A 13,930-nucleotide genomic window follows, 5' to 3' on the forward strand; every position below is an offset into this window, starting at 1 on the left:
ATTACGAACTAATAGATGGTCTATTATTTTATACAAAAACTACGAATTCCAACAACGAATTTCGACCTGTTATCCCAGCTAGTCTTAGATTAAATATCCTGCAAGAGCTCCATGACAGCCCTTTAGCTTCTCATGCTGGTATTCGAAAAACTACTCAACGCGTACGCGAGGCAGTCTACTTTCCTGAACTGCAAAAGTTAACAAGGGCGTATGTCCAGTCCTGCCCAACATGTCAAGCCGTTAATTATATTAATTTCCGCCCGGCCGGGTTTCTAAATAGTATTAAATCCGAATTTCCAAATGAAATAATCGGTATCGATTTATTGGGCCCTTTCCCAAAAAGTCAGTTAAACAAAAGTCGCTATCTCCTTGTTATAGTTGATCATTTTAGTAAATGGACCGAAATTGTTCCCTTAAAACGAGCCTCCGCGAAATTAGTTACCGATTCTATTTTAAATAAATATATTTTAAAATACGGGGCGCCCCTAAAAGTTATATCGGATAATGGTCCTCAATTTGTAAGTAATATATTTGAAGACATGTGCCAAAAACTGGGCATACGTCATTTAAAAATGGTCCCGTATCGGCCGCAATCAAATATAGCGGAACGGGTCAACAGAAATATAGTGAAAATTATCCGTAGTTATGTTAAAAATTTTCATAAAAGCTGGGATAACTATGTCAATGAATTTGCTTTCGCCCTTAGGACCGCAAAACATGATACAACGGGCAAAACTCCTGCTGAGTTATTTCTAGGCAGAAAGATTATAACACCGTTAGATAAATTATTTTATGTGCAACAAAGAGCCCCAGAATTTAAAATGGGTGATATAGAAAAACTAATTAAGGAAGCAAAGAAGAATACGGAAGTAGCACAAAGAAAACAGAAGCTCTATTATGATTTGAAACGACGGGGAGTAACTTATAAAGTAGGGGATGAAGTACTAAAAATTAAGCATTCACTTTCTTCAGCACCAGAAGATAAAACTGCCAAATTTTTCCCACGCTTTGAAGGACCATATGTTATAGAAAAAATAACTCACGCTGTTGTAGTATTAAAGGCAAGAAATGGCGAAACCTGTTCCGCAAACATTGACCAGATAAAACCATTCTATGACCGTAATAAAATGCAAATCTTTTCAGATCTTTTGCAGGATCCGGTACGGCAGACACCGCAGGTACAAGTTCCAGAGGTGGGAAAACGACAAGTACAAGGGCAAGCCAATGAGAGACAGAAGCAAGTGAAAAGAAAATTGCCCCGCGGAAAAATTGAAGGTACAAAGAAAAAGAAGTCGTTCCACCGTCCAAAAAACAGAGTTCACGAACACCCCCAGAATGAAGAAGGGAGAAGGACGACGTATGTGGAAAAGACCGGGAGAAAGGACGGCAACTATAACCCGGCTGTGAAACGGAAGATTGACTCATCCGACAGAACTCTCCGCAGCAAAAGTCGCCGAACTGCGGAAGGGCCATCAGCGGCGGAGGAAAAAGTACAAGAAAAATTTGAACGGCCAACAACGAGGTCCAAGCAGGATCACGACAGAAGTTTCCCGGTTCCACCAAGACCAGCTGCCTTCAAACGGCCAAGACCACAAGCAGAGGACAGAAGGAAGATGTTCAAGGGTGGCCGTAGTGGTGAAAAACGGAAGCTTCCAGAGGAAAGCACTGAAGGGCGAGCCCGTACAAGAAGGAGGATCAACCAAGCTACGGTTTGCAGCACCTTTAAAGACTGGGCCCAGAAAAGGATGTCTGAATATTACAAAGATAAGTAAAATTTTGTGTTACTTTACAAACTTAAGTTAATCTTTCATTCTTACTGCAAGTGGCAGATTTGAAGAAGTTTTACCTCATGCGAGGTCTACCTTTATCGCCAAAAGGGCGAGAAATGAGTTGTGACCGATTTTCTTATTATGTTTTTCAATTACTCGCGCGTAAAACTAAAGTTGATGTATAATAGCGTTGTATAAAGACTTAAATATTGTAAAAAGTTATTGTATAAATTTTATTTAAAACATTCTAACAAGAAAGAAGTTTTAGTCTGAAAGACTTTTTGAAATGTACTATTATTTCAATGTAGAAAGAATTGGCACTTGCTTTGAAAAGAATAGAAGTTAACAATGTACTACTAATGTATGTTTTCAAATGTGTAAAATTAACGGCATCTTGATATGTTCTTGTATACATGTGAACTGTTATTTTGAATGTTTAGAAATACCGTGATATGGTAAAAGTGAAAGTAATGTTAAAAAATTTGTTATTCGTGTGACTGTAAAGATTAAATCATGGTGAATATGTGTTAAAGGTTGAATGATGTAGTTAGGCTCTCTGACGCTACACTTTAGAGTTAGCCACTTTCAGAATAGTACCTCAGGGTCTAGAGTTGAAATTAGGGTGTGTTAAGAGGTCTCGTATGTTGAATTTTAACACGTTAGTGTTTTGATTATAGGAGGAAGTGTTGAACACATAGACAGAAACACATTCGTGTTTGGTGTTTTTACAACACATGTCAGAGAGCACGGGGAGAGATAATTAATGTGTGTGTGTGTGTGAATATGGCAAAGCCTCGAGGGCTATCTGCCTAAGAGGAGGGATGCCTTCGTGGAGGACTTTCTAAGGGAAACTGGCTCGTATACACGTTACACATGGGGAAAACCACGAAAACGCCCATGCAGCCAGCCCGTTCGCGGGATTCGAACCTCGGACCGAACTACCAGGGTTCAGCGACTTTACCGCTCGGCCGCTGGTGGGCCGCAGGAGAGATAATTAAAATAGTCATGAATGAAATAAGAATGTTAAGAAAAGTATATTCTATATGTTATTTACAATGTCATTCTGTAACATTTCATTAAACTAGTTTTCCTTCCAGATCTCTGGAAGGAACCAGAATTGAATAAAGCTCCTGTTTTGATGCAGTACAGATGAAAAAGAAAAAAGATTGTTGTATATTCCGGGAGCTGCTATTGTAACAAATTTCTTTCTTTTAAAATTTTCTAGTTTCTAGCTAAGTTATGTTTGTAAAAGGTTGGTCTCGCGTTAGTTTCTAGAGCTAAAAGTTTTCAACAAGGTCGTTTTAGACCTCAGTTTCAAACTAATTAACTCTGGCGGGAAGTATGTAAGGATCTTAAGTTTTACTAACGTTTATTTTATTTTAAATCTTTACTATCACTTCTTATTTTCTACTTCCGGCCAGAATTATAAGCGTGAAGGAGTTTTATGCAAAGTTGTCTGGCGAACGCCAAGTATTTAAGTGTGGCCTTTTTGCCAAGCAGAAGAGAGGAAGCCGTGAGTTCGAAGCAGGCCGCTTACCTTAGAAGTTACGCAGTTGCTACTTTGCCTTCCAGGCCAGAGGTTTTAATCCTCTTGATAAATTAAACGTATTGTAGTGTTCACAGTCTCTGTGCTACATACGCTTTCTGTTATTATAAGGCCAATCTTATTCTAAAGTTAAATTAGAGTTTAGTTTTATTTTGATATCTTTTAAGTTAGACCCCGAGTGGAGGGTCATTGTATTCCGAAGTACGGAAGTCATTGTATATAAAGAAAAAAATAAAGGGTTTTGTATACCCTTCGTCTGTATCCTGTCTACTTACTACAATTAGTGAACATAGCTTTAGTAAGCTCTCTGTTCTAGTCAGGTCATTGTATGTTTCCGAAGAAGGTTAGAAGAAACATTGAACCTGATAGCCTAGATTGTGCAATTCGGAGATTCTTTTCAAAGTTAAAACATATCACTGTGTGCAAGGATTCTTGTAAAATATTTTTGGTTAGAAACTTTACGTTTTTGCTATCTAAATTTTTTGTTTTTTTGGTTGGAGTTTTAGCTTAAATTGTGTGTTCAAAACATGGTTTTTGCATGTGCGCAAACCTCGTTTTTAGAAACATTTTAGGCTTAAAGTTCAAAATGTAGACCAAAAAACTTAGAAAGTAATATGGCACCGTGGAGTTTCTCGCCAAAAATTATTGGCGAGAAATTTGGCGACCTGAGGGCGCATATAAGAGTAGTTCCTAAAGTGAATTGTTGGGCATTAAAATAACACAAAGAAGAACTAAGTATCATACTTATTCAGAAAAGGTACAAAGAGCAAATTCTATATAGACTAAATAAAAATAATATTCACAGGAAAAGTGCACAGCAAAAATGGATGAGAAAAATACACATGCAAGAATAAATTTTCAAACTGATACATATTCAAAAGAACTGCATGATGAACAGCAACAACGAACTAGCTACACACAGAAATGGCATTTTTCTTGAATCGTTAAAGTTGGCACATAATCAGATAAAATAAATATTTTCACACATAAAAAGCAGACTTTTATCCTACAATATAAAAAAAATTCAGTAATTGAGATCAGAAAATCTTTTACCAATCTGTTAGGCCAAGAACTTACCCGCATTAGTTTTAATGAATATTCTCAACAAATCGCATCTCAACCTGTCAAATAAACTGTGTTAATATGCAAAACAAGATATTAAATAATACAAACAAGAATTGACATATTTATTCAAAAGAGGCATAAAGAACAATTTTTACGCAAACTAAGTAAAAACGGCACATTTACTTGAAATTTTCTCAAAAATTTACCAGCAAAAACTTGATGAATCTCTACATGAGCTAAAGAAAATATCACATTCAACTTGAAATGAGTTCAGTCAGAAATTTACCAGCACAATAAAAAGAGACATGGAGGGAAAAAAAAAGAATTTTTATATCTACTCAAAAAAAAAAAAAAAAAAAAAAATGCAGAATGAGCAGCAGCAACACAAAACAAAGTAGACAATTAAAAATAGTAATTTTAATGAATCGATCATTAATAATGAAATTCTGGGCATATACCACATAATCAGAGATAAAAGTACAAATTTTCATACATAAACAACAGATTTTATCCTACAATATGATTCAGTAATTGAGAGCAGGTAATATTTTACTAATTTGCTAGGCCAAGATCTTACCATCATTGGTTCTAATGCATTATTCAACAAACAGCATTACACATCTGTCAAATAAACTGCATTAATCTGCAAAACAACACATTAAATTAATACAACTAATTAACATATTGGCTCAAAAAAGGCATAACGAAGAGCAACTTCTACACAAACTCAGCAAAAATGGCACATTTACTTGAAATATCCTCAATTAAAAGTTTACTAGTAAAGCTTTTACATGTGTTAGAATTCTCGTGGTTACTTAAAAAAGAAATGGAAACAGTAATCTCTACGCTACTTAAATGAAAATGGCGCATTTATCTAAAAACACGGAAATCGGCCAGAAATCTACCAGCACATAAAACAGAATATGAGCATGAAAAAATATACGCATGCAAAAATTACTTTTCATATTTAATAATAAATATAAGATATAAAGCAAACACTTACCAGAGAAATAGAAACCTTGGTTATTTGACGAATAACCTGAAATTTGCCATTGCGCACATCTAAAAACAAACAAATTCAAATTAATCAAGCAAAATGTGTAAATTTGGAAAACCAGGTATTATAAATTTATGGTAGAATTTTAGCATACTTACGGATCAGAAACAGACCACTCTTCAACCACAGTTCCAGAAATAAGAATGCGCCGATGACGCCAATTACTTGGCGAGAAAGTTATTAGTAGATCTTCATGCAACCCAGAGAATCTTGTAACTCCTCCCATTTTCCCCCCCTTTTTTCTCGTGAAGATAACCTGTCAACAACGAATTCCGTAGTTTGCCTCTGAATGAGTCGATATTCAAGATCAGTAAAATACTTCTCTTGGGATATTTAAGAAAGCTCGATCTTCTCTCTTTCCCGTCGTAAAGATCTTTTGATGGCGAATTCCAGCGAGCAAAATAATTTAAAACGGAAAGCGTCTGATAATGAAGATGTCAATAAATCACCAACCAAAAATATGAGTAAGCTGTTGTATTTTAAGTTTTTATAATTTCATATTTGTAATGATATGTATTGTGTTTTTGTATGTACAGGCTACTTCTTAACCCGGGAGCAAGCGAGCTTATATGAGTTGCACGAGAACCCAGTGCGCGCGCCTGCGGGCTAATATTATGTTGCTTTCAAATGGAATATTGTTAAAAGGTGATTGTTATGAATAAAGAACCTTAATTTGGATGCCCAATGCGAATTCATGACCCAATTATGTACGAAACTTCAGAGCATAACCTAAAACACTTCTGCGCTTTAGCATGTTTAAAGGGAGGGATAAAAAATTATTTTGCTGTTTAGGGAATTATGGCTGAATGCTAAAGGAACAGAAATTAGCATTTTATTACTCCAAGCTAAGAATAATGACTAAATGGTACTTGATTATTTTTACGCTACCCCCTTTTTTTTAAATACCGCCAAGAATAGCTGTAAATTGTCTGCTGTAATCTTATCAAAGATGACTTATCCGAAAAGATCTTTAAGTATGTCGCGTGTTAATGTATTTTCTTTCTTAAAAAATGTAAATTTTTGATGAATTCATGTCTGAAGAAGATGCTGTATCATCCTCTCGAATAAAAGGCATTTTACTTTGCATTGAGATTTGCAAACATGGTCATGGAATGAAGCTGTATTAAGTACTTGGGGTGCAGTGTGAAAAGTTGGGAGTAAAAAAATAAAAGTACATGTTCTGACAACTGTGAACTGAATAGCATTTGTAACAGCATTGAGGATTAATTTACTATTGAGTTTATGAACTGGCATTGTTGAAGTGGTGTGAGAAATAATTTTTGTGAAAATATGACTGTTGGAATAGTTTTATGAGAGAGATGTGTTCTCTACATAATGTGAGAACCAAATAAGCAAATGGATTGCCCTGAAAAAATTTTGGACATAGAAAATTCTTCATACAAGGAAAATAGCAAGCCAAAGAGTTCTTTCACAACAATGGATGTTTGGCAGATTATGCCGAGAAACTAGTGAATGCTTTCTTATTCAGGTACTGAATAGAGAGGCAACCAGACTCATGGTAAAAATTGTGTTAAGAGAGGCTGATGATTAATTCAGATTGCTAGTAAGCATCCAAAACTGAGGAACTGGAAAAAACAAGTTTGCTCACTTCACTGTAAATCAGAAATTTTGTTTAATGGTTCTAGGAATGGCTGTTCATGTGCAAAATGATGAAAGAATGTGAGACTCCATTAAGTGAAAGAATAAAAAGCAACAAGGCATAGTTGCTTTTTATTCTATCACTTATTGATAGAATAGTTGTTATTCACTTAGTTGCTTTTTATTTTATCACTCCCATCATTATCATAGAGTGTACTTGTCTTGCTGAGTTGATATGGTGAAAGTCTTTGGGAGGAGAAAATGCTTTTTATGCTATCGCCGGAATGACAGCCAGAAACTAAATGTGAGAAATAAACACAAACTTGGCAATAATCATGCCAGTAGTAGAATGGGGTCCATAAAGTCAAGAAAGTTCTAACTATATTTTAACAAACACTTCAGAAAGGCCATTCATTATAATTAAAATGACATTACAGAATTTAATGAATTAACTCTATCAGTCCTGTAACAGCCCTTTTGGTAGAATTCTACAAAAGCTAAGGAATTACTAACTCTATTCATTTATGGTTTTCTCGTCTTTCTAGAAAGGTACAAATTTAGGCAATTTCTTTGTTTCTTGAAGGTAAAGTTTTTTTTAATGGAATGTTCATTAGTTAAAGTAAATAGCTTTTTTTTTTTCTTTTTTCTTTTTAGAGCCTGGGTTTGAAGGCTGTTGTGAAAACTTTGTACAAAAATCATATTTTATGTAATCTGCACTGAGAATAGAATGGTTTAATCCTAGTATCCGGTGCACACTGGATTGAGCTACTTTTGGCGACTTTATGATGAGCAGTAAAAACGGGACATATACGATGAGTAGTTAACGGGTCATTCAAAGAAAATATATAGTTAAACATAGTATATACTATGTATACACACATAGTATATAGTGTATAGTATATATATAGACATTCTTCCATCATTTTTGGTGTCGGCGATAATTTTCAAAGTCGCGCCAAGGCTGCTCCGCATACTAGGATTTTACCAATAGAATACATGCAGATGCTCACTAAGCACCACTGGATAAGAAAAATCAGCAAAATCCAAACAGAAAAGAGCACTTCTTATTAAAATAATTCTCAAAACCATTGTCAGACATAAATGCACATGAAGAAATAAGAATAGCTTACAGAATGAGCACTTTCTGTTAGCTAACCAATTACAGACAATTTAGACATATTCATTTATCAACTATTAGAAGGATAGCTTTCTTATTCATTACGCATGAAAATTTCTGCCAGATTTTATTATATTCCATTTCGGATTGAATATATATTGGAAGAAAAGAGGAATCAAGGTGCAAAGTCATTTTATAATTAAAAAAAAAAAAAAAAACATTTATTTTGAGGAACTTTGAAATTTCAGGGCTAAACCCATAACACTCGGAAGGTTAAGCGAGTAGCTTTGTTAAATAGCTTAGGGTTCTAAAGCTTCATTTCCACTAATGTAGTCTGCATTGGGTTAATCTTCGGATTATGTTAACTTGGCCTTTTTTTTTGCGAAAATTTGGTGACCAACCCTGCTACCGCAACTTGCTAGCTATTTTTTTTTTTGGACATCATTTTGTTTTCACAAAGTAAAGGCATGTTTTTTTAATTTAATTTTATTTTTATTTATTTATTTATTTAAACTCAAAATTTTTTTCCAACAATCTGCTAGCCGAATTACGCTTATGCTAGAACTTTTATGGAACAAAAGTGCTTAATCATGACGAAGATTAGGTGCGAAATTGGGAGAAAGTGCAGAATCGCCCACTGCTTTCCGCGTTTTTAAGAATTGCACATACACGGTATCCATGTACACGTCGACCTATTTTCACTTAAAAAAAAATCCCAGAATTGCACAAAAATGACATTGCGCACACTCTTGACTTTATCCATGTACACTGGCTAAAGTCCTAGCTAATAACCTTTGTCGCCCTACCAAAATGTCGCCAAACTACCTGTTACCATATTCCAAAGATTAGGCCTGCATTGCATCATTGGGAGAAATGCATCTGCAGACAAATGATTGCTCACTATTGCAGTGGGATGCTAGTTTAAGTTTGGAGGTCATTTACATATATTCTCTCCAGATAGCTTTGCATTGAATGACTGGCATATTCATGAGTTATTTGGATTTTATTTCAGCAATACTTAGATTAATATGTTTATAATGCATATTAATAATGTCTGTGATTGCTTAGAAGTTTTTTTACAATGCAATTAAAAATATATCTCTCTGTGTCTAATAACCTTAAGTAATAGTGATTAATATGCGACTAAAACTGGTGTTTCGGAGTGTTAGTCTCGTAATAGTTAATAATATTTATTATATTTTGCAATTATGTGCAATTAACCACATACTCGGTAAATCTGAACAAGTGGGCAAACCTTTATGGGGTGATAGAAGGCAATATGAGCAATACAGTACAAAGTCCAAGATCCGGACAGTTAATTTTAGATTATGGTAACTTGGCGATTTTTTGGTGAAAATTTGGCGACCAACTCTGCTACAGCAACCCTCTATTTTTTTTTTTTTGCCACCATTTTGTCTTCACGAAGTAAAGACATGTTTCTTTTCTTCTTATCTACTGAACACTTCTTCCAACAATCTACTAGCCGAATTACACTTATGCTAGAAATTTTATCAAACAAAACTGCTTAATCATGACAAATATTCACTGCAAAATTGGGAAAAAGTGCACAATACCATACTCCTTACGCGTTTTTCAAAATAACACATACACATAAACCATGTACACGCCGACTTATTTTTACTTAAAAAAACATCCCAGAATTGGGAAGCACTTCCGCAGAGGATCCGTTAAATGTAAACATCGCCAAAATTGGCGATAACAGTTCAAAGTTGGTAACCCGGCGAATTCGGTGGTCGTAGGTAGCAACCTGATTCTTCAAACGCTTAGACAACGAATCTGTTCTCGTATGTTTTGTGCGTGCTCCGTTTTGCCGCTGGCTGGTGGTGCATCACTACCGGATGAGCAGGTGAAATTGCGGCGGAGGGGGGGGGGCTTATTGATAATTGGTAACACGCCTGTTTAGAGTAGTATGACTGTGTTCTTAATAATTAAAAGACTAAACACTCAGAACCATAGGGTACCCGAGTCCTAAAACATGATTAACGTGGGCCGCAATAATATAAGGTTTTAAATAATTAACTAAAGTTTTTATTTTTATTACTCTTATTTTTATCTAAAATAATAGGAATTACATCACTTTTCATGCTTAAAAATTTGACATATTTTTAATGTATCTTAGCAATTACCTTTCAGAAGATGCTAGGTGTTTATATATGATAGATGATTAGAAAGAAATAAAGAAGTAATAATGAATTAAAAAAAGTATTATTGGTTCTCTGAGATGAGATTTAAAAAAAATTTGTTTTTTTTTAAGATTTTTTATTGGTCATCAAAGTTAGTAAACCACTGCTTTGAGTAATTAATCAAAGTTTGACTTTTGAAAGATAACAAAATGTATAATGTTCTTATAGTTTTATTTACAATGCTACTCTAAAGGATTTGAATATTATTGAAGATTCTTGGCAATGTCCAGTTTATTGTGAAAAAGGCAGTTGTTTCAAAATAAAATATTTTAAGCTATCAGCAAGTAAATTCAAAAAATAACTTTGAAAATTGCTTGCTAGAAATTTTATGCATCAAAACTGATTAATCATGACAAATATTAACTGCAAAATTGGGGAAAAGTGCAGAATCGCAAACTCCTTGCCGCGTTTTTCAGAATCGCACATACACAGTAACCATGTACACGTCGACTTATTTTTACTTAAAAAAAAATCCCAGAATTGCACAAAAATGGCATTGAGCACACTCTTCACTATATCCATGTACACTGCTTTTTTCTCATAAATTAGAAAAATTTCACGAAAATGCATGAAAATTTTGTGAATCTTTCTTTAAATTCGGTAAAAAGGACATATGAAATTACCTGATCGCAAAAAAGTATATACCCTTTCCAAGGATGAACATATGCACGTATAAATAAATAAAATATCCAAAATCTTTTCCCTCTAAATTATCTATTATAAACCTCACCTGCCAATTTATAACGCAAACATTAAAAATGGTTCCAAATACTTAGTGTCAAATATTTAAATTCTTTCCATGCACATTTACTTCTACTCAAACATATTCCAAAATACTACAAACATGTAACTCACAAAATCATGATCATTAAATTAAAATATAATTAAATTAAAAAACACTACTTAAAATATAAATAAGCACATACATTAAATTAATAAAAATTAGCTTACTATCCTAATTACTTTAAACTAAATCATTGCTAATAACAATTTTCCAATAATACCATATTAATTTATTTACTCTTTATATTTAGAACAATGCATAAAAATAATATCTTCAAATGATTAAAAATACTAACTTACCTAATCTACAGAATCTTGAGTGCATGGCGGATTACAAAATGTCCATTTTCACCAGATTTCTTGCACTGCCATTCAAACTTATCTGTAATATCCTTCCTTTCACACAATCTCATTCCCACATGTTGGACATTCATGCTTATCTGCAATTAATCCTACACTCATACACCACTCAACCAATTCTTTTGGATTATCAGATAAACGCATTAAAAATTTAGAATTCACTTTAGATAGCGCCATTTGATCCAAAAATTAATCAACACTTTCACACAACACACAAATTAATACACACAACACACAAAAATTAATACAAAATACTATAGTCAAAGAATCTCTAAGGGGGATTCTTAGAGATTCTTTGACTATAATACTGCAGATATTTTTTCAAATTTCCCCCCTTTTCCGATTAAAGAACTGTAATTCATCCATTAATGTCACATGACATATCTCATGATCTCTTATTTCCCTCACACAAAATAATGCGTAATCGGAACTGAGTACTTCTCACATTATTCCCAAAGTCCTAGGTAGTAACCTTTATCGCCTCCAAAATGTCGCCAAACTACCTGTTACCATATTCCAAAGATTAGCCATCCAGACTTGTAGGGACTTCGGCGATTCCGGATTTGGGATTTTTCCGGATGTTAGGTCATCAGTTTAAATCTAGGAAGATTGCAAGTAGAAATTATAAAATTAAAAATGTGAAACCGTGATTTATGAAATAATGACTCATTTATGATCTAAAGGGTATCAGAATTTACAAAAAGAAAGTTTAATATTTGTTTATTAAACATTTCTTTGAATGTAAATTATTTAAGTTGCTTTGTTTTTTTGTGCTAATACTTTCTCTTCAATTCTATAGACAGACGTAATCTCTTGTTAAGTTACAAAGTTCCACTGTTCAAGTTCTGTAGTCTGTTTCAAGAATCCCGACTAACTTGTCAACCGAAATTTATTTCCAAAAACCTTTTCGTCACATTTTTCACTATCGGTAGCGATATTTTCTGGATCTACTACAGATTTTGCTGTTTATTAATTCATTGATGATTGGAGCATTGTCATCTCAATGAAAAACTGTTATATCATCTTCATTTATTACCACTTCTCCACATTTCTTTAAAAAATCCATTAATTGGAAATTTCATCTGTGGTTGCGATATCCGAAAGTCTTCACATTCGCAGCTATCATCCTCACCATGAAATGTGGTAGCTGGCCATAAATTATGCCAAGCATTTTTTAAAGTATCTGGAGGCACATCCTCTCACAATCTTGCAATGCTCCACACAGCAGATTTTATGTTAAAATAATTTCAAAAATTCTTGAATAGTCTTGCCATTATTCAAGAAATTTAACATGGATTTAAAAAAAATGAGACTCCATATTTGCACTTTGTGCGCACTATTCCGATATCCGTAGGCTGAATGATAGACATACAGTTTGGAAGAAAGAATAACACCGTATACATTATCTTTCATTAAAACTTTAAGTGAGTTGACCAGTTATCTATAATTAGGACAATTTTTACATCATTAGGTAAACCAAACGAATTCAAATTTTGTGAGCCTGGGGTACGAAATGATTTTAAAACCAATCGTACATTAATGTTTGTGTCATTGGTGCTCTTTTATTTGCATAATGTATAACGGATAAACCTTTACTCCTTTAAATGCTTGAGGTCGTGTTTGTTTTCCGATTACGAAAAGTTTACACTTGTGCTTTTCTGTAGTATTTGCACCTGTGAAAAATTGTTAGCCTCGCGTTGGAAACTTTGACACCAGTTGGAGCCTTTTCTGTAGAGGTTGCGAAGGTATTTTGTAGTACATATTGCCAAGAAAGACCAGTTTCATCAGCGATGTAAATTTGTCCCGGAGATAACGTTCACTATTAATGAGTTCATTCAATTCATTTGCAAATAGTGCAGCAGCTTCAGTATCAGCTGAAGCATTTTCAATTGAAATTTTTAATTGCATTATACCACGGCGATTTTAAAATTTGATTAACCAGTCTATCGAATATGTGCACTTAGTTTTTATGTTCATTTCTTCATGAAATATTTTGGATAGAGCCAATAGCATTGAACCAGTCGATGGCACACCCTTGTGGTGTCTCTGTCTGACCATTCAGTCATCACTTTGTCATGATCGTCACTTTTAGCATAACGAAAAATTTTTCTGTTATTCCTTATGAGTGGGGTGTCAGAATCCATAAAAAATTCAGTAAGTTCCTTTTTCTTTTTTTCTTATGTCATATACAGTTGACTTTCCATTACCATACTCTTCGCATAATTTTGAGACGGATATGCCTTTATCCATTTTTTGCAGCAATTCCATTTTATGTTTAATGTACATCGAAACATGCTTTCACTTTGTAGATCCTGTTGCAGCTCCAAAATTAGAAATTCTTTTTGACATAATCAAAAGTTCAACTTTAGTTTTCATAAAATTGCTGTAATTATATCAGCCTGCAAAAAATTATAAGCTGAGCCAAATCAG

The 13,930-nt window shown here is 33.9% G+C and overlaps 1 protein-coding gene across 2 annotated transcripts in view; it reads left to right on the top strand.

The window, feature by feature from the left end:
- Positions 1–5,683: 5,683 nt before the first annotated feature.
- The window catches only part of Usp39 (ubiquitin specific protease 39), a 107,756-nt gene continuing 99,509 nt past the window's right edge, over positions 5,684–13,930 (top strand). Inside the window, exon 1 of one of the 2 annotated variants that reach the window (XM_085822361.1) lies at positions 5,684–5,901. In XM_085822361.1, coding sequence (XP_085678487.1) covers positions 5,817–5,901 — 85 coding nt within the window. In that variant the 5' untranslated portion in view covers positions 5,684–5,816. The remainder of the gene's footprint in view (positions 5,902–13,930) is intronic. The other variant, XM_085822363.1, reaches the window with a different exon arrangement.

This window comes from Stegodyphus dumicola, chromosome 8 (assembly GCF_044657685.1).
Source record: "Stegodyphus dumicola isolate Sdum_Otavi_A_Nest chromosome 8, ASM4465768v1".
Lineage (NCBI taxonomy): Eukaryota > Metazoa > Arthropoda > Arachnida > Araneae > Eresidae > Stegodyphus > Stegodyphus dumicola.